Consider the following 20,463-nt stretch of genomic DNA (forward strand, 5'->3'; position numbering starts at 1 on the left):
TACTTGATCATATTTATGTTATAATAAATCATTTTAAATCAAATTATTTTCATAATAATTTTATTTAATAATTAATTATTTCATATAATTAATTATTTCATAATAATATTTCCTTTTGATAATAATAGTCAGTTTGCACCATGCAAATATGATTTGCCTTTAAGTATCATAATTTTTTTTTAGTCTGGGTCAAAGCTTAATCATGATTAATCACACCCAAAATAAAAGTTTCTTTTAACGTAATTAATGTACACAGCACACACACATATTATGTACAAATAAATACACACATTCATGCATATTTGAGAAAATGAATAATATAAATTACATATTACTTTAAATATCTAAGGTTTTGTACAGTTTTGTTTTTATGTATGTGTGTGTGTGTGTGTATCACATATACATAATAAATGTACTTAACACACACAAATCTAATGTCAAAACAATTTTTTATTTTTGATGTGATTGATATTTGCCCAACACAATTTATTTTTCTTTTCAAAACAATATTAATTTAAGAAATGATCAGCATTGATCATCTGGAATGAACAGTCAGCTGAACCAGGCAAAATTAAGACAGATTAGCTGAATGCTTTGCTAGTTGAAAACACAGTTTTCCAGATCTCAAGAGTGTACCTGCTCGAGCTAGTAAAGTGCGTGCAGCAAGGTCAAAGCGGTGTTTCCGGCTGGCCGCAGAGCGTCCTCTGGGTGTGGGCCCAGCAGAGGCTGAATCCTGATCGAGACCTTCAGGACTGCAGGCAGAGAGAAATTACAAAATGATACATGGGAATAAAAGATACAAATTTCAAGCGTCTGAGCTTGAGATTAAAGGCGCAATATGCATGTTTCACTGCTAGAGGGCGTGTAATCACAGCAAACAAGGGGTGTGATACCCACAATGATACTGTAAGTGTGGAATCAAGGGAGTTGTCATCTTCATTACATCCAATGGGACTCCTGCGTAAATTATGGATAAGCTTATAGGTTTAAACCTTATTATCTTGCTAGTTTGAAGCAGAGTAAAGTCGAAAGCTGAGATTGCTGAAGCAATTGCTGATGAAAGATGAGCTCGACACAGCACAAAAACAGCAGAGCTTTTATTATGCCACAGTCAGTCATGATGACGTGGGAAATTAGCAGCACAGTTTTGTCATACTAAATATATTTTAGGATTCTTTTATAATGCTGTGCAATCTAATAAAATGCACAACATTAAAGCGTCCTTGGTATTTCCTCGTTTTCTATAAAACCAAACCAGAACCAGGGTCATTAAATTAGCAAAATATAATAATGTAAGGACTAATGTATTTTCAATTTCATCAGTGAATACATTAGTCATTAGAAAATAAATATGACCGTTCTAGTAGTTTTCGGATATTTTAATGTGTCTTTAATCTGAAGAATATTAGGATGCCATTATTTAGATTGAGCGGGTGTTCGACTGTACCTCTCACTGAACCCCTCCTCCATCTCTGTGGCGTCAGCATTAGGAATGTCTCCAGGAGAGCGCAGGAAACTTCTCTCTGTGCTCTTTCCTCCTCCGGCCGCCCCGGAGCAGGGGTCTGAAGTCTCCTCAGAGTCTGCTGTGCCCGGGTGATCGATCATCCACATGGCAAGAACAGTAATGTTCTGAGCATCTGCCTCGCCTCGTGCACCTACAGCTCAACACAAGAACAATACTCTCAATATGTGATGACATGAGAAGAAAGCAGAAAGCAAGAGATTTCTGTTCGAGTCTGTGTACCTGTTGCTTCTAAAGCCTTCATGATCTGTCTGAGGGAGAATCCCATTTCTAGTAGAGGCACTGCAATGGCAGGAGGAGGGGGAGATGTGGAGAGACGACTGCTGGGGTCTGATAAAGCTTGGAGCAAATAAACATACAATCAGCTATTTAATACAGCACCGAGTACAGTGCAAATAATTTTTTGTAACATTAAAATAATGACAATATTGTAATTTGTAATGAATTGAATGGACTCTACAATGTTCTCCAGTGCAATTTGAGAATGATCCAATTATCTTGAACTTCAAAATAAGCAGGAAAATCTTAAGCAATACTGGTCAAATTCATAAAATTATATATTAGGAACAATACAATACCAACAACAGATTTCTTTTTTTTTTTTAAATGTCTAATAAATGACCGTGGTTGGATTTATTTGATCAAAATACAGCAAAATTAGAAATACTATTATATATTTATACAGAATATAAACATTTTTTACATTTTATTTTAACAGACTTATTAAAATTTAAAAAATTATTATTGTTATGACAAATCTCCAGAGTTGCATAATTCTTCAGAAATTACTGTAATATGCTGAATTGGTGCTCAGTCGTGAATATTAGTGCACAATTATTAAATGTTTATTATTAATTGCGACTTAATATTTTTTGTCAGTACATTTTTCTTTCAGTGAAGGTTGAGTGAATAGCATTTACACGAGCTGAAAATTAGTTTTAAATAAAATGTGCTAAAAATAAATCTATTTACTATACGTTTGGTTAATTTAATTCATCCTTGTTAAACATTTCTCTCTATAGAAATCTTGCATACACCATCAGTATAAAGTAGTCCATCACAATTTCTACCAAAATATTAAGCAGCAAAAAATATTGACTTCAAGAGTTCACACTAAGCTGATGCTTGATTATAAAGCGTGTTTGGCATGCTGTCCCGGGAGAGAGCCCTGAGCTCATAAGATCCTCTAACCCTGGGATCCCTCCTTTTTGCAGGGAGAGAGGGGAGTTTGAGCTCAGGCAGATCTTGAGAACTCCCCTGCTTATTTATGGCTGAATTGCTATGGAGAGATATACTGCTAACTAAGAGCTTATCTATGGTGCCAGTTTGGTCGCAATGTCATTGGACTGTGGGTGGAAACCGGGGATATCCGGGGGAAACCAATGAAACAGCCACTGGCCTGGGAAGGACTTGAACCAGTGGTGTTCTTGCTGTGAGGCAACAGTGCTAACCACTGTAACGCCATGCTGCCCTATCAATGAAAAAAGGGAGAAGTAGGGGTGGAAGAGGGGATTCTTCAAGACGAATATAACTGAGATAAAAAATTCAGGTTATTTATGGTGAGTTAGGAATCAACGGATTAGTGAATCATGAATTAGCTAATGCGAGACCAGCCGCGGTCAATCATAAGTACGCACTCCTCTTGAAATTATTTTATAAATAAACTTCACTCAGCACCAGTGTTGATGTAGAAAATTCAGTTGAAGAATAGTTAACCAGTTAATGCACAAGCAAAAATATTGTCTGACCATAAATATTTCGATACATTGCAAGATACATTTTAAATTGTATCTACATATGTTGGTCACACTTTACAATATGGTCTCATTAGTTAATGTATACACTAACATGAAGCGATTAGGAACAATCCTTGAACAGCATTTATTAATTATAGTTCAAAATTTACTAATGCATTATTAAAATCCAAATATTGTTAACATTAGTTAATGCACCAATAATTAACATGAACAACTGTATTTTCATTAACTAACATGAACAAATACTGTAATAAATATATTGTTCATTGTTTAAGTTAAATTCATTTACTAATACAACCGTATTGTAAAGTGTTACCAATATTTTGCAAGTGTTTTATGTTTGTGTGTAACATTAGGTCAACATCGTATTAAGAAATAAACATCACTAGTGTGTATTTGTACCTGCTCTGCTGGTGGTCCGGGCAGGCTGGGACTCGGGTGATGTGAGGCTTTGTCTCCGGCCGTGCTCATCTGAAGGCGAGGTGGGCAGTGATGAGACAGGAGGTGTCTGAGCTCTACGTGCAGGCAGCAGGGTGGTGGTTGGGTAACTAGAGAACATCTGCCTGCTCAGAAAAACACATGCAGATCAATCGAGACACACCAGATGAATGATTCAGTGTTTGCACAATCTCAAAAAGAATATGTGCGTACCTGAGCAGGCTGAGGGGCATCACTCCAGGAGATTCAGAAGCTGGCGCGGTCTCTGCATCGGTAACGGGTGTAGTTGCGGTGGTGGTGTCCTCCAGAGAGGAGCTCATGAAGGAGGTGCTGCTAGAGGCTGAAGGAGAGGTGGTGACTGGAGTCTGAAACTGCTGCTCTCCCTCTAACTCCTCACACTCTGTGTCCACTAAAACATACACACATTTTCACATAGTTTCTCACAATTTTCACAGTTACATATTTCTGAAATGTAAAGATGTGATGTGGCTTTAATTTAAAATCATATATATATATATATATATATATATGGTTTCATTAGTTTCTGCTCTGATTTTCTGTTTTTGAAAAAAGAAAACGCAGCTGACGAAATCGAGATGCACTTAGTGGTAAATAATTTGATATGATTACTAATTTTACAAATTTTTTTGCATTATTCTGTCACTCAACAGTCCTGATCAAAACTCCTAAATTGTATGGAAAATTTGAAGATTTTAACTTTTTAATTGCCAAATTCACAAGTTTTTTTTCACAAGTCACTGATTTGGTGAAGACAAAAAAAACACAAAATGATGTATTTTCAACTTAAAAGTAGTTGTGGGGCTGGATTTTTTTTTACCTTTAATCACAGTCTTGGACATGTCAACGATTTGTAACATTGGGTTTGATTCATTGTTCGATTTTCATTTCATCTCCCGAATTTACTGTTGGCGGCTGTTTTTGCCTCATTGACTTCCAATATAACCACATTTGATGGTGAATAAATACACAGTCTTTGTTTTTGTTTACTCCATGTAGTTCTGAGAGCGGAGATGCAAATCTTATTTTCTCAGACACATCAAAATAAGCGTGCAAATGTTACTCTCACACACTCACAGACACACACTTTAATTTGCTGTTATACTTGCTATAAAATACAGAAACTAAGCTTTTTTTGCACAGGCCTATCTAAAGGGTTAAAGGTGCCAAGTGATGATCAATAGTAGAAATTACAAAACTGACCTCTTCCCAATAGGGAAAACCACCAACAATAAAAAAATGCATGATTTTATGCTGTCAAGTTTTGCAATAAAAAAAAATGTGGTTATAATGGAAGTCAAAGGGGCAAAAACAGCCACCAACAGTAAATTTGGGATAGAAAAAAAATGAAAATCAATCAAAAACAATGCAAAGGCAATGTTGTTTCACATATGCAAGACTGTGATAAAAGGTTGAAAAAAAATACAGTTCACAATTACATTTTATATTAAAAATAAGTCATTTTGTGTGTGTTTTTCACCAAATCAGTGACAATTTATGATTTTTTTTATTCTGCTGCCATCAATTTTCTTAAAAAATCTTAAAATAGATTAAGTTATTTAAAATTAATAGATTTTCACAATTAATTTTTACTGTATTTTTGAACAGAGTGACTTGAATGATGACATATATTTGGTTTATGCGTATCTGATTAATTCATCCTTTACTACAGTACCTGGTTTGGTACTCTGTCCTTCCTGTTCCTCGAGCAGGCTATTGACCACCAATTTATAGATCATGGTCTGCGCCCTCTCCAGGTCTGCCAGCCCGAGTGCTCTTTTAATAGGCGACCTCATCACTGCCCGCTTCACCATGTGTCTCATCAGAAACTGCAGAGCTGATCTCAACTCGGCCTCCTCCTGGCACACACTCACCCCAGGGCTGGCACAGTCTGCATTATGACCACTGTCTGGCGTCACTTTGGGGATCAGCAGAAGTTCTGCGTATTTGCTGCAGCTCAGGAGCACACTGAGGGTCTTCATCGCTCCCAAATACAAATAGGACAGCTGAACTGCATGCACCTCCGCCTGCGCAGCAGCTTCCTGTGAGCTTCCCCGGGATCCTACCATCTCCTGCAGCCTGCGCCGTCCCTCTGCTGGGGTCTGTTGTGTGGCATCTTGGGTATAAGCAGCCAGCTCGCTTTCAGAGCGAGAGTTTGGTGGCGCACGAGCTCGAACCTCATCTAAACTGTGGGATACACGCAGGTCTCCCGTACCCTCCTTTGGTTTGCCGCGTGTCTCGTTCTCTCGCTCCTCCTGTGGTTCATGTCGGTGTCTTCGCTCATGGCGTCGACTGGAGGCGGATTTAATGCCATCGTCCTGCAGGCTGGCGAGAGCAGTGAGGTCCAGCAGAAGAGCTGCAGTGAGGCCTCGGAAACGGGAAACGTCAAAGGGAAGAGGCTCAATTGGCTCCAAGTTGTATAACGGCGTATCACTGGGCGACCAAAAAGTGGGGAAGCTTCAATGAAAAAGAATGACAAACCAAACACACACAGAGAGAGAGAGAGAGAGAGAAAGAGACAGAGAGAGAAAGTGAGGGAGCAGGGAGGAGGGCCAGGGATCATGCAACATCATGGAACTAATGCAAAGGGAACTCGTCAATGGAATGGTTAGGGAGGAAAGAAAAGCCTATAAATGGAGAAGGGATGTGCGAGACTAGTCCACTAAGCAATACGGTCACTGCAAATACTCATCAGTTACATTTGAAGGTTAAGTTTTGCTGTACATTGTTACAAAGGCTGCATTGTTACCATTTGTAATGTTGCATTTAAAATGACTACATATCTGACTAGAATCTGTGTTACACCTTTGTACTTATTTTGCAAGAAAAATAATTTTGCTGAGGTCCTCTCCTAACATTCCTTTGGTCAATATGAGGTTGAACCAGCTATTTTCTTATCATTAGAAAAACTATCATTAGATCATTAGAAATCATTAGAAAAGACCTATGACTTGCATGAGAGATCTGAAGACTTCTGGCATATCTGGATTTTTTTCAAGAACGTACTGTATACCGAAAGACTGAATTTATTTGTTTATTTTTGTTAAATAAACCCTTCACAATAAACTTGAATTGGGGTCGTATTATTGTATACGACAACCTAAGACAGAGTTTCTCAACCACGTTCCTGGAGGACCAACAACACTGCATGTTTTGGATGTCTCCTTAGTCTGTCACACCCATTACAGGTCTTTCAGTTTCTGCTAATGAGCTGATGATCTGAATCAGTTGTGTTTGGTTAAGGAGACGTGCTGCATTCTAATTCGCATACTTGTACTACACACTAAAAGTACGTACTTTTTTGAGAAGGAAAAATATTTACTTTTTAGTGTGTAACAGAAGAGTATGCAAGCTTTGAGACATACTGCTTCCTAGTTAATAGATCAATGTGTTGCTTAGTTACGAGCCCTGTCAATCATCTACATTGCTATCATATTTAATTTCCCACCTTATTGGAGAAGCAGCAGCAGGATAATCCGCCATTCACAAGTCTTTCATGCAAAGAAATCTCCTTTAGTCTTTGGATAATTATGCATTCAGACGTTAATGTCAAAATACGTCTTTGCAAGTTCAGTATTGTTGTTGCAGATGAAATATAACACAGAAAACGCGACTTAAAATTCTTTCCAGTGGACTAGATATTAATTAACAGTTATACAAACATCTTTACCGAACCCTCTCTACTTGACGGTGATGTGCGTCGACATTGTTTGTAGTTTATTTACATTTTTACCTGCGCTTCTATTACTAATCGAATTCACGTCCAATATCAGGTCAGAAGATATGCAATATATTCTGTAATATATGCAATATCAGCGGTCAGAATATGGACGGTTCTACACTTAAAACTTTTTACCGGAAATAATAAACCATCCGGTAAGAAGGTTTAACAAGTGTCGAGTCCCAATGAAAAACTCAAGATGACTACTATCTGTGTGTTTACTTTATGATTAAAGTTGTTGAACGCTCGCTGGTTTACGCTTCTTTCTGGTTTGAGCTATTTTTTTACAGTCACATCCAAACAATTTCCAGCATAAACTTAAATCATCAATAAAAAAAAAGTCAACACAATGAAACATAGAAACCCCACTGCCTACTAGAGTTTTGGAAATATTATTGCTAGAGGAGCACAGACAGAACGCAGAAGTATAAATGCTCACAACGTGCAAGGTATGCACCGTGGGTTACAAAGATCACTCCACAGAGAAGAAGAAATCTGGCTTTATACTACTTCTGGCATATCTGGAATCCTCTGGGAGTTTTTGGAGAAACTATATTGAAAGACTGAATTTATTTATTTATTTATTTGTTTGTTAAATTCACCCTTCACAAAAAACTTAAATTATTAGCTGATGGATGAATGTATAATAGATGGTTGTATTATTGTTCACGATGACCTAATACACCTATAGCTATATTTTGTCATTGCAATTATTTAAATAAATGTTTATTAAAAAAAGACTTCATTATTTAAGTGCATACCTGACCTGGAGTTTTAAGTAGATTACGTCAAACTAGCATATATATATTAAAGGGACAGTGCGATTGGTTGACTTGGTATCAATAACAAGTGTGGGCCGAGTTAAGAGTTGTGGGAGATAAGCAAGGTTTATGGCCAGAAGGTTTAACAAGTGTCGAGTACCAACGAAGAACTCAAGATGACTACTATTGTTGTGTATTTACTTTATGATTAAAGTTGTTGAACGCTCGCTGGTTTCCGCTTCTTTCTGGTTTGTGCAAGTTATGCTATTTTTTACAGTAACATCCAACCAATTTCCAGAGTAAACTTAAATCATCTATAAATAAAGGTTAACACATTGAAACATAGAAACCCCACTGTCTGCTACTTTTTTTGGAAGTATTTTTGCAGAATGCAGAAGTATAAATGCTCACAACCTGCCAAGTATGCACCGTGGTGTACAGAGATTACTCCACACAGAAGTAGAAATCTGGCTTTATACTATTCTAATAACCCCCAAGAGGAATATATTATACAAATTTCCATTTAGACATTAATGAACCTAGTCATGGTGCACATCCCATAAAAAGACCAAGGATAGTAGAAAGAAAAGTAAAGACCTCTGGGTACTAGTAAAGAGTAAAAAGGTTCAAAATAAGTCACATTCACAGATCAAATAAAGCCATCAAACAGACCCCCATCTCTCACCTGATGGTGATCTCGGCCTCATCCCACTGCACCTTAGCTGAAGTGCTCCCCTCCTTCACCACACCCAGCAGAGTGGCGTGTCTCCCCGTCTGCTTGTGCACACACCGTCCCCCCATCCTCAACCCACCATCTACACCCCCAATCACCGCCAACACCGGCCACACCTGGTGGCACAGCGTCCGCAGGTGCACCTCCGACAGCTCTGCCGCTGCGTGCCGTCCGCTCCTGCCTCTCTCCTCCTCTCGCTCCTCTTCCTTCTCATCCTGCTCCTCGCGGCTCTGTGCCGAGCGGCTCTTGCGCAGTCTGGTGGCCCCTGCAGGAGGAGCTCCGTCCCTCAGACAGGATCGGATCTGCTGCAGCCGCTGGAGGATGCTGTGGTTGATGGTTTGCGTCCAGCGCTCAGAGCGGTGCAAGATGCGGATCAGTTGGGTTGTGGCCTCTGCAAGGACAGTGGCCACCGGGCTGCAGATTGGGTCGCCGGGTAAGAGGTCACGAGGTGTGCCTCTCATCTGCATGTCACAGATTTTCACCTGTAAGGTAAGAGTGGGTGCATTCTTTGCTGAAACTGTATAGTCAATGTAAAATTTGGCAAATAGTATACATTTTCTGTATCTAAAGCTGTTATGACAGTGTTGAGTCACTTTCTACAAAGGAAATTATATTTTATTTGTAAATGTGTACAGTTTGATATATATATATATATATATATATATATATATATATATATATCAAACTTATAATATAAGACTGTGCAGTTCAAAATAATACCAAAAAATATATAACTTAAGCAAATCCCAGACTGATGCTATTGCTTTTTGTTACATCTTAGCCAGGAGGTTAAGTCTGTATAAATGGAAAGAATCCTCACCTCCAACATTTAAACACTGGATTAAAGATGTTATATATATATAACATGCACCACTTGACAAAAGTCTTGTCGCCTATCCAAGTTTTAGGAACAACAAATAATAACTTGACTTCTAGTTAATCATTTGGTAACAGAAGTGGCTTATATGAAATGCAAAGGTCTCTAGATTACGCTCATTTTACCAAAATAAAATCATATCATGTCTTGATTTAATTTTTATTAGGACAGTAAGGTCAGACTTTGCTTAGATAAAAGTCTTGTCACTTAACAGAAATAATGTACAGTATAGAATATAAAGTCATGGTACAGTGGGAAAAGAATTAATATTGTGCATGGACTGCATCCATACATCTCTGCAATGACTCAAATAATTAATATTTATTATTATATTAATAAAGCCATCTGGAATGGCAAAGAAAGCGTTCTTGCAGGACTCTTTGGATTTATCTTCAATGCCACCATCTTACTCCAGACATGCTTAATAATGTTCATTTCTGGGGACTGGGCTGGCCAATCCTGCCGCACCTTGACCTTCTTTGCTTTCAGGAACTTTGACATGGAGGCTGAAGTATAAGGAGCAGCGCTATCCTGCTGAAGAATTTGCAGGAAACTTGGTCTTCAGGTTCTTGATGATCAGCAATTTGGTCTGTGGGTGAATCTTTGGCATGCTGTCATGTCAGGATACATTTCAAATAAAGGTTGGGTGTCCTGGGATTCATCTTTTACACACTTTGGAATGTGTTAATTACAGTATTTGTCACAGGTGATGTTCTAATTTGTAACTGGGTGAATCCTTTAAAGATGTGACAAGTCTTTTGTCTTCGCAAAGTCAGACCTTTCTGTCCTAATTAAATCAAGGCAAGATCATAATTTATTTTGGTAAAGTAAGCCACATATAGAGGCCTTTGCCTTCCATATAAGCCACTTCTGATACCAAATGGGTATGAAAAAAAATTAAAAATAAAGAAAAAATGCTTGCAAAATAAAATATGTTATAAAGAAATATATATGGAACATGCATAAAGTTTTTACTTATAAACGAATGCTATAAAACAATTTTTTAGAGGAAGCATTCAAAAAAACTCCTAACTGTATAAAGAAATGTTAATTTATATATTACTGTATATATAATCCAAATAGGCTTTAACAGAAGAAAATAAAAAGGTCAACATACTACATTGAAAAGAGAAAATGCTTCATTGCTTGCACTGCACAAATGATGGCATTCAAATGTATGTGTGTGTGCGCGAAAATGTAAATAAATAAAAATAAAAAAAAATCGAATTTTCTTAAACCAGAATCTATGCAACTATCATAGATTTTTTTTTTTGCTTATACAGTGCTCCCTCACTATAACACGGTTCACCTTTCGCAGATTTTTTTTGGGCATTTTGACATCCTTTTTTTTTTAAACAGCGCATTGTGTTCTGTGTCCTGATTGGCTGTAGACCATTGTCAATCAATTTAGGAACCTTTTGCTGACTGTTTGTTTGCGCCTGACAACAGATTTTGATCTTTAATTCTATGATATTGGGCTTATTTTATTATGAAAGTTTAAACTTTAAACTAAAGTTTAAACTGTCTGAAAAACGTGTATAAAGTGTGCAGCGAGGGGTTTTACAGCCTTTAAACATGTATAATAATAAAAATAAAAAAAAATAAAGCTATCTACTTCACAAATTTCATCTATTGCGGGCTATTTTTATATTGTAACTCCCGCAAAAAATGATAGGCCACTGTATTCCCCATCTCTAGGATAAAAAAAGCAACAAAAAAAAACAGAGCTTAGACTGACATTCAACCATTAATCTAAACTGTTGAAAATGTTTATCAGCATTATTTTAGCAATAAAGTGTAAATTAACATCTGTATAATTTACCTTCTCCCCTGGGTTGCTGCTGTAGAACATAACACAAGGATAAAGCTCTGTAGCATCAACATCCTCAAAGGCCAGTTTGGGCTCCTGCCACGAAAAGCCACATGGTTAAGTGCACATATACATATACAAGGAGTCTGAGAGAATGAGATAATCAGCATTACAGCTCAGCTATTGACATGTGAATTAGTAAAATGCTTGAAGATTTTGCCACACCTCTCCGTTCTTGCCAAAGGACACAGTCCGGGCCTCCATGTCCAGCACACAGGTGATGTAGTCTCCCTGAGTGTAGCTGGACAGCGTAAGGGTCTGCTCTCCATTATGGTAGAGGTTGCCGCTGTATGCTCTGTAGAGCCACATGTCTGCTGTTGTGCGGTGGTTAAAGTCATGCACAGGCCACCGTGAAACACCCACACACGTGCCTTCATTTCCACGATTCTCCTTGACAATGTAAAACTGAAAACAAACAATAACACTTGTACTGTATACTCTCACATCTTGACAAAACACATACATTGTGACAGAATGTACATGTGGCCATTCAATTTACTTTAAACACAAAGTTCATTAAATTCACAAAGAATTTTATAATATTACTAAAGTCAAACAAATGCTGTTCTTAAACTTCCTTTTCAAGACTGAAGAAAATGCTGTATAATTCACTTACAAAAATGACATTTTCAACCATTTGCTAAAAATGCAGCATTGGCAATACATCATTAAAAACACGTACAGGGATAGTCAACAGAAGAATATACTAGACATTTACCCACTTTTAAGTGGTTCCAAACCTTTTTGAGTTTCTTTTTTTCAATAGAACAATATAGAATTTTGGAAACTGCTTGCTATTGACATCCATAGTAGAGAAATATACTATAGACAAAATGTGTCTAACTGCATGTCCAGTATTGTACAATGAATGACTGCTATTTATTTATTTATTTATTTATTTTTTAAGTTGAATAAAAAAAAAAATTTAAAATTCTTATTGTGGGCAAAAAACCTGAGCGAGAGAGCATTGAAACGGAATTGTGTTCTTTAGGTTTACAATCTAAAGAATGAATTAAAGAACCTGGGTGTTATTTTCGATTGTGATCTAAATGATAAATCTCATATAATCAAGTTACAAAAACATGTTTTTATCAGACGAGAAACATTGCCAGAATTCATTCTTTCCTATCTTTTAATGATGCTAAGAAATTAATTCATGCTTTTATTTTCTCTCGGCTTGATTACTGCAATGCTGTTTATATTGGTTTACCTAAGGGTTCTATAAGGAAGCTGCAACTGATACAAAATGCAGCAGCCAGAGTTAAGGAAATTGAAGAAACAAGAACATATTACACCAGCATTAACAGAATTACACTGGTTACCAGTGCACCAAAGGATAGATTTGAATATTCTGTTGTTAGTTTATAAGCGACTACGTAACCTGACACCTTCTTACATTTCTGACTGCTTATTGAGATACAATCCAAACCGTTTGCTACGCTCTTCTAGCACTGGACTTTTAGAATTTCACTCTGTAAATCTGATGTGATCTAGTGGCACCTCTTTTAGTCACTATGTTCCAAAAATTTGGAATTGTCTCCTAAATGAAGTGAAAAAATCCTCTAGCATTCATGTTTTTAAAAAGCGTGTTAAGTGGCACCTTTTTAAAATTGCATATGAATATAAGAGTATGTGAAATGTAGGCATTTTATGAATATATGTATATTGTATATGTATGCTTGTACAGTGTGCGCATGTATATGCATATGTAAGAACTATTGTGTGTGTAATTGTGTAAATATACGCATATATGCAGGTACATGTATGCTGTTTTTGGAGTATATATTTGTTGCTTATTTTGCTTTATTTGTCTATACATTTATTTGGTTTATTTTACAATGTTTCTAAATACATACATTTGTACAATGCGCTTTGAGTTACATGTATGTAGAAAAAGTGCTATTCAAATAAAATCTATTATTATTATTATTATTATTATTATTGTTGTTATAGAAGCCAATGGCTGCCAGTTTCAGACCTTCTTTAATATCTTCTTTTGTATCTTCTGTTAATATCTTCAACAAAAGGAACCCAAACATGTTTGTAATGATAGAGTGTGAGTAAATTGTGACTTTTGGGTGAATTATCCCTTAAAAAAAATGTAACAGGCCACAATCCTTTAAACAATAAACATAAATGTATAAAACCTTCCACTGGTAGCAGCCGGAGGAAATACCAGTGGAAGCCAGACCGTAGCCTTTGCCTCCACTGCCATGCGTCAGACCCTGTCCGCTTTCCACCACACAGCATTGAGCCTTCTCAGGGTCAAACGTCACTTCCTGGATAGGCAAATTTTCTTCTTCCTCATCTGTCTCACCCTAAAACAACCAGAAAAGTGAACGCTGGGTATGAATCCATTTTAAAGCATCAACACCTCTTACACTTAACTCTCCTTCCTCACCTGTAGCTTGAGTTCCTGCTCTCTCTCCTTTAGTTGGATGGTGTGTTTGGCTTGAGCGACAGGTGCCTCCCACATACAGTCAGAGAGCAGTGAAAACAGCCTCTCCACCACCTACCAAACGAACACAAATTCATTCAGCTCTGCAACACTCACTCCTAAATGCTCAACACAGACATGCGCAGCCAGACCTGGGTCATCTGATGATCCTCCACACTGCTCTCACAAGCAGGAAGAACAGCTTCAAGAACATGCAGAGCCAGCAGCCGTGTCCTCAAGTTACCAACCAATGGAATACCTGAAAAAAACACACACATATTTAAAAAACTTAACTAACCTAACAACAAAGGCTGGGTATTTTTTTAATGGTTAATGATTTGGTTAAAAAACAAAAATAGAAATACTTCCTGGCTTGACAGCACTTGAGGGGAAGTATGGTATGGTTCAATAATAAATGTCAATTGACAGAAGATCTTTCTATATAGTTTATCTGTTAGCATATCTGTAGGACAAACAGCATGCGAACACTGATTTCAATTCGCTTTTGTGGCTTACTGCAACTTGAACAATCAAATACATGATTGTATGTCGAAATCCTTCCTAAAAATTCATGTTTGTAAACAGTCAGGGTGGAAATCAATCTGGAGGGATCGTCCCTATGCCCTAATCCCTTTGGAGGGTCCCTCTGAAGGGATTTGAGCACTTGGATGAGCCCTTCCAAATTGAGTGCAGTGTGTGAAACAAACAGCTTCCCTGCTCAAAGAATAATTTCCCTAAGTGTCTCTCAGTTGTAATTTTGAAACTCCATTACAAAGGGCCCTTCGGTGTGGTTGGTTTTGAACACTTCGGCTTGGAATGACACAGCGACCATGATTTTTTTCAATCTGAAGTGCCATTTGAAAGGCAGTATATCTAATTTGGAATGCACCGCCAGTCAAGTCTAAAGTGAAAGCAACTGTAGAAATGTCTTAAAGCAGGGGTCTCAAACTGCTGCCCAGTGGGCTAATTACAGCCCGCCCTCATGTCCACTGCCCATCCTACTCTTCAGTCTCTGAAATGGCCCCCCGCCAAATTGAGTTTGAGACCCCTGAGCTAAAGTGACAGGGTCTAATAATACATTGTTGATACCATTAATATTAAATCAAAGAACAAAAAAAAAAAAATTTTAACTCACTGATCTTAGCTCAATACGTTTCATAGCTTTATCACTATTTGTAGAATTTATATCATCTATTAACAAACATTGTCTTTATCTCTATAGCTATGTTTCCATCCAACTATTTTATGCGCATTTTGGACATTCATTCATTTTCTTTTCAGCTTAGTCCCTTTTTTAATCCAGGGTACCACAGTAGAATAAACCGCCAACTTATCCAGCATATGTTTCAAGCTGCAGATGCCCTTCCAGCTGCAACCCATCACTGGGAAACACCCATACACACTCTTTCACACTCATACACTACAACCAATTTAGTTTATTCAATTCACCTATAGCGCATGTCTTTGAACTTGTGGGGGAAAGAGGAGTACCCAGAGGAATCCGCCGCCATTATGGGGAGAACATGCAGACTCCAGACAGAAATGCCAACTGACCCAGCCAGGGCTCGAACCAGTGACCTTCTTGCAGTGAGGCGATCGTGCTCCCCACTGCGCCACCGTGATACCGCACTTTGGACATGCGCATAAAAAGAAACATTGATGGAAACGCCAAGATATGCATAAATTGTTTGCTTAACTGAGAAGAATAAACATTTTATTCAATAAGAAACGAACTATGATGGAAACACTTTTACCAAACAAATGCCAGTATGCGTATTAAAAAAGGTCATGTGATTTTGTTTTAAAATATCATGTGATGATACAAATGTGTGATTGGACACACCAGCAGGCTGAGCACATAGTAAAACATCTGAAATGTTGTTTTGGTCATTCTAAAACGCCGTAACTATACCAGTATTAGGGTTATTATATTATTAATTACCTCCGAAACAGTCAAGAGCGTCTATGCTCCGCCTCAGACATCTTCAAACGTCACCACGTGTTTATTGTGTGTTGCCATTTGTCTTCTGAGGCGCAAGTCATTTATTAAATTAAGAAAAGATTCACGCAGATTCTCTTACTGCAATAAATTCCATTTTTACTTTTGATATTTAGCACGAGTTCATCAGGAAGTGACGATTTGGTTTGCTTTGTCTCATCGGATGAAAACGTTGCTTTATTTGCACGTCTTTTATGCAACAATCTTGCTTCGCGCATAAATTTAATTTGCATCTTTGGATGGAAACATGGACATATATAGTGAACAATTGAAAAGGATCAAAAAAGTTTTTAAAATTTGTCCTAAGACAAGAATCTATGTTGTTCAATAGCTTTAGGACAACTTTGATGAAAGGTACTGTTTAATATATTCAGTCCTTAATTTGAACATGGGGTCCATTTAATATGACCCCAATCAAGTTTGCTTTAGTTAAAAGAAAAATTGTTCCCTTCATCTTAGTAAAATAAGAATTTATGACTTTTCCTCATTACCTATTTATATTCACCATAAAAAAAACTGGATTTGATTCAATTGTTCTGAAGGTATGAAAAAAACTATGTTTCCAGTATTCCTTAACAATTGTTTTGTGTTTTTGGTATGTTATACATCATGGGAAATGCAAAAAAAAAAAAAAAGTATAAACTTTATTTATTTAATTTCTGCTGTATTATAACTTCATATTCTATGCATCTGAAATATAGAGGTGGATTTTTTTATGAAATATCAACAGAATTTGCTTTAAAGGGATATCTGACCCCAAAAAATTATTCTGGTTTGAAACAAGGCGAAGGTGAGTAAATCATGACAGAACGTTTCATTTTTGGGTGAACTATCACTTTAAATCTGTATTCACTTAAATCGAGAATCTAACTGAATCAAGATATTTTGAGTGAGAATCTAATAAAATAGAGAAGTCCAGCACTACTAACAACAGACAAGACGATATTGCTGGCACACTGCTGTATTACCTGAACAGCATTTCTGAGCAGCGATGTTAAGAAGGACTTCGGTCCACTTAGGAGACGCCATCTTGGACTGGATGGCTTTGGAAGAGACGACTCGCCGCAGAAACACCAAGAAGTCACCGAGGTGCAGCTCTGCTGTGTGTCTCTTTCGCAGCAATGCTACATCAAAACAAAAGCCATATATTAAACCACAAAGTGACTTCAGGTGTACGATGCTGTTTAGCTCAAAATGTTCTACTGTACCTCGAAAGTCTTTCTTCTGAGCATCAGCGCAGTCGTCCGTCTTCTCCTGCAGATCCGTACTTGCATTGAGCGAGTTTCCAGCAGCCTGAGCCAGCAGAGTCTTCAGCTGACTACACAGAAGATCCAGCAGAGCCTGGACCACCTTAGGACTCAATCGGTCTGCGTATGTCCTGATGGATGGATAGAACAGAAAAATAAAATAAAATCTCAGAGTTCCTGACTCCAGGGAAGATTTAACAGACAAGTAAAAAATATGATCATTCTGAAAGTCAGTTGTCCTCAGCAAAATTCTATTTATTTTAGTAAGTAATATTTATTTTCACATGCAAACTAATGCTCTTATATTTTATAACTCAGCGATGGAAATATTTCAGCAGATCAGACTTCGGCATCACATGATCCTTTGGAAATCATTCATATACTGATTTGATGCTGAATAACCATGTATTATAATCCAAAAACAGTAGTGTTCTTTAATATTCTTGTGAAACATTTTTAAATGTTGTTAATGTCACTTTTAATCATTTCAATGTGTCCTGGAATAAATGTCGAAATATTTTTAATAGTATTTCACCCTTTAAAAATATTTCATAATCACAATTGTTTTCCAATGAGAGCATTTTTTGCACCGTTCTAAGTATTTAAAGTAAGGCTCATGTTCTAGAATCAGAATTTAAAACACAGCAGCTGAGTTTCAGATCGAAACTTGAAATGAACAGTCGTATTATAAAAAATAAAACGTTGTATTGTACCCAGTGCTGATGGCCAGTATCTGTAACAGTCTGGTGCTGGCCACTTTGAGGGCAGTGCTGAGCTGAGAGCCTGCAGGCTTTTGCAGGAGTTGCAGCGTTTGTCCAAGAAGGGTTTCTGTCCCACAAAGCTGAGAAAGAACGTCCAAAAGGCCACTAGAAATAGCTAATGAAACATCAACAGGCTGGTATCGCACACTTAGAGCGAACACCGTCACCAATAGAAGTCTCTGCTGGGCCTCTGGACACACACAAAGCAATCCGAATCATTTCTACAGTATATATAGTATTATAATATAATAGCAAATGGTACCTGAATCAAAAGTGTGTGAGTTCGAATCCATTACCTATGTGGTGTTTGTTTGCTTGCAGGGCTCTTTCTAATGTGACTGACAGCTGCTGATAGATCTTATGCACAGCGGTCTGAATGTCCATCTGTAAACTCTTCTTGGCTGCTCTGACTCCATCCTACACGGAAAGTTAAAGCAGAAATTATTAATTATTAGCACTCAAAATTATACACAGGTTTAAGCAACTAATTGTTCTTAAGCATAAAGTAAATTCAGTTCTTCAATACTCAGTTAATTGGAAAAGTTTTTGTAAAACAAGATTGAAATGGGTAAACATCAGTTTTGGCGAGTATGTGAAAACGTTTTACTAGTCAATTGGGTGGTAACCATTTTATAGAGCTTGGAAATCTCAGTCACGGCAAGTTGTGGTCAGCCATATTTGTAGACAAACGCAGGAGCGCTTTATGTAAACCATTGTAAATAACAACAGAAAAAACAAAATGATCGTTTTAAAGTAATATCTTTTGAAAAACATCTCCCAAACATTCAAAAAAACAGACTAACATGTATATACTTTTATAAACGCTATTTGTGTGTTTGAGAGGCTGAAAATATGCATTTCATAACATTCTATCTCCAACGTTAAAGTGTGACTCGAGAAGCTGAGTACAGATGCTGAGGAGGCAGATCTGGAGTGGATCAAACAAATGAACGAGTTTATCAGTAACTGACAGGGCATCAATGGGCTGCTGCAAGAACACATCTCCATATATTCATTCATTTTCTTTTCGGCTTAGTCCCTTTATTAATCTGATTTCGCCACAGCGGAATGAACCGCCCATCTCCATATATGATTTTCTTTATTATTTGTAGTGTGAGCACTTACAGTTTATTGCTGGTGAGTGTATACAGCATATATGATACAAAAAAAATCAAAAGAGATCAATGGTAATCAGACTCCTTTGTACTAAACACCCAGAATGCACTGCGTTGCTTACGACACGTTCCAGAGCTCAATACTATACATATGTAAATTTCGGACACAGAACACCGTTCCCATCATGTGATAAGATTACAGTGCTGTCCTCATCTGCACTTACTGTAAGTTTGAGTGCATTCAAAACTGCAATGATACATATGTTAAAAGAATGGGTTATAAACATGTTTTCAATAAAAGTGAAGCATGTCAAAATAGCAATAGTATTATAATGAAATTGCATAATCTGTTGAGGTAAAATTTTTTGTAGATTTGTTAAAACTCATAATAATAATAATACATAATAAATAATAATGACAATACATAGTACAAATAACAATAATAATGAAATATGCAGTTCAATGCGTTTCCCCAATTTGCTTGTTTTGTTAATGAAAAAATGCACACAAACTTTTATGAGAAATAAAGCATAATAAAAGGGATAGTTCACAAAAAAATAAAAATTCACTCACCCTCCAAGTTGTTTTTTGAAGAATGTTGGAAACGGGTCACCATTGACTTCCACAGTACAAAAAACAATGGAAGTCAAGGACTAGAGGTTTCCAACAGTCTTCAAAATATCTTCTTTTGTGTTCAACAAAAAAAACTCAAACAGGTTTGAATCAAATGGAAGGAGAATAAATGAAAACTCCTTTTTGAGTGCACTATCCATTCAAGTCACAGGAAATCAGATGTTATAGCAAAATATTAGTTTATTTTGTGTATTTTCTCCTTATGACCACATTCCTCTGCCTAAAAGAACTGACATTAATTCAGCATGAACTATGTATAAGCTCAGCTATACTCAGAAAGTTATTCTGTTGTGTGTTATACACTAGCTGTTTCCATCCACCTATTTTTATGCTCATTTTGGAAATGCGCATAAAAAACGGCTGATGGGAATGCCAAGATGCGCATACATTTTGAAAATGCGCATAAAAAAATTTAAATGCACTTAAATGCACATGACTGAGTAGGATAAACTTTTTATTCGATTATAAAAGAAGCGCATAAACTACAATGCAAACACTTTTACCGAAAAAATTCCAGTATGCGCATTAAAAAAGGTGATGTGATTTTGTCATAAAAGATCATAGGATGATAAAA

General features: G+C 36.9%; 1 protein-coding gene across 7 annotated transcripts in view; it reads right to left on the reverse strand.

Annotated features, from left to right (window-relative positions):
• herc1 (HECT and RLD domain containing E3 ubiquitin protein ligase family member 1) overlaps positions 1–20,463 on the reverse strand; it is a 106,176-nt gene that overhangs the window by 41,743 nt on the left and 43,970 nt on the right. For 4 of the 7 annotated variants that reach the window (XM_056461516.1, XM_056461513.1, XM_056461517.1 and 1 more), the window contains exons 28-43: positions 18,438–18,558; positions 18,094–18,331; positions 17,342–17,511; positions 17,102–17,257; positions 14,287–14,393; positions 14,099–14,209; positions 13,845–14,015; positions 11,863–12,102; positions 11,650–11,733; positions 8,903–9,432; positions 5,411–6,192; positions 3,931–4,126; positions 3,682–3,842; positions 1,745–1,861; positions 1,448–1,661; positions 637–752 (exon numbers count right to left, since the gene is read on the reverse strand). In XM_056461516.1, coding sequence (XP_056317491.1) covers positions 637–752; positions 1,448–1,661; positions 1,745–1,861; positions 3,682–3,842; positions 3,931–4,126; positions 5,411–6,192; positions 8,903–9,432; positions 11,650–11,733; positions 11,863–12,102; positions 13,845–14,015; positions 14,099–14,209; positions 14,287–14,393; positions 17,102–17,257; positions 17,342–17,511; positions 18,094–18,331; positions 18,438–18,558 — 3,514 coding nt within the window. The remainder of the gene's footprint in view (positions 1–636; positions 753–1,447; positions 1,662–1,744; positions 1,862–3,681; positions 3,843–3,930; positions 4,127–5,410; positions 6,193–8,902; positions 9,433–11,649; positions 11,734–11,862; positions 12,103–13,844; positions 14,016–14,098; positions 14,210–14,286; positions 14,394–17,101; positions 17,258–17,341; positions 17,512–18,093; positions 18,332–18,437; positions 18,559–20,463) is intronic. The other 3 variants (XM_056461518.1, XM_056461512.1, XM_056461514.1) reach the window with 2 other exon arrangements.

This window comes from Danio aesculapii, chromosome 7, assembly GCF_903798145.1.
Source record: "Danio aesculapii chromosome 7, fDanAes4.1, whole genome shotgun sequence".
Classification (NCBI taxonomy): domain Eukaryota; kingdom Metazoa; phylum Chordata; class Actinopteri; order Cypriniformes; family Danionidae; genus Danio; species Danio aesculapii.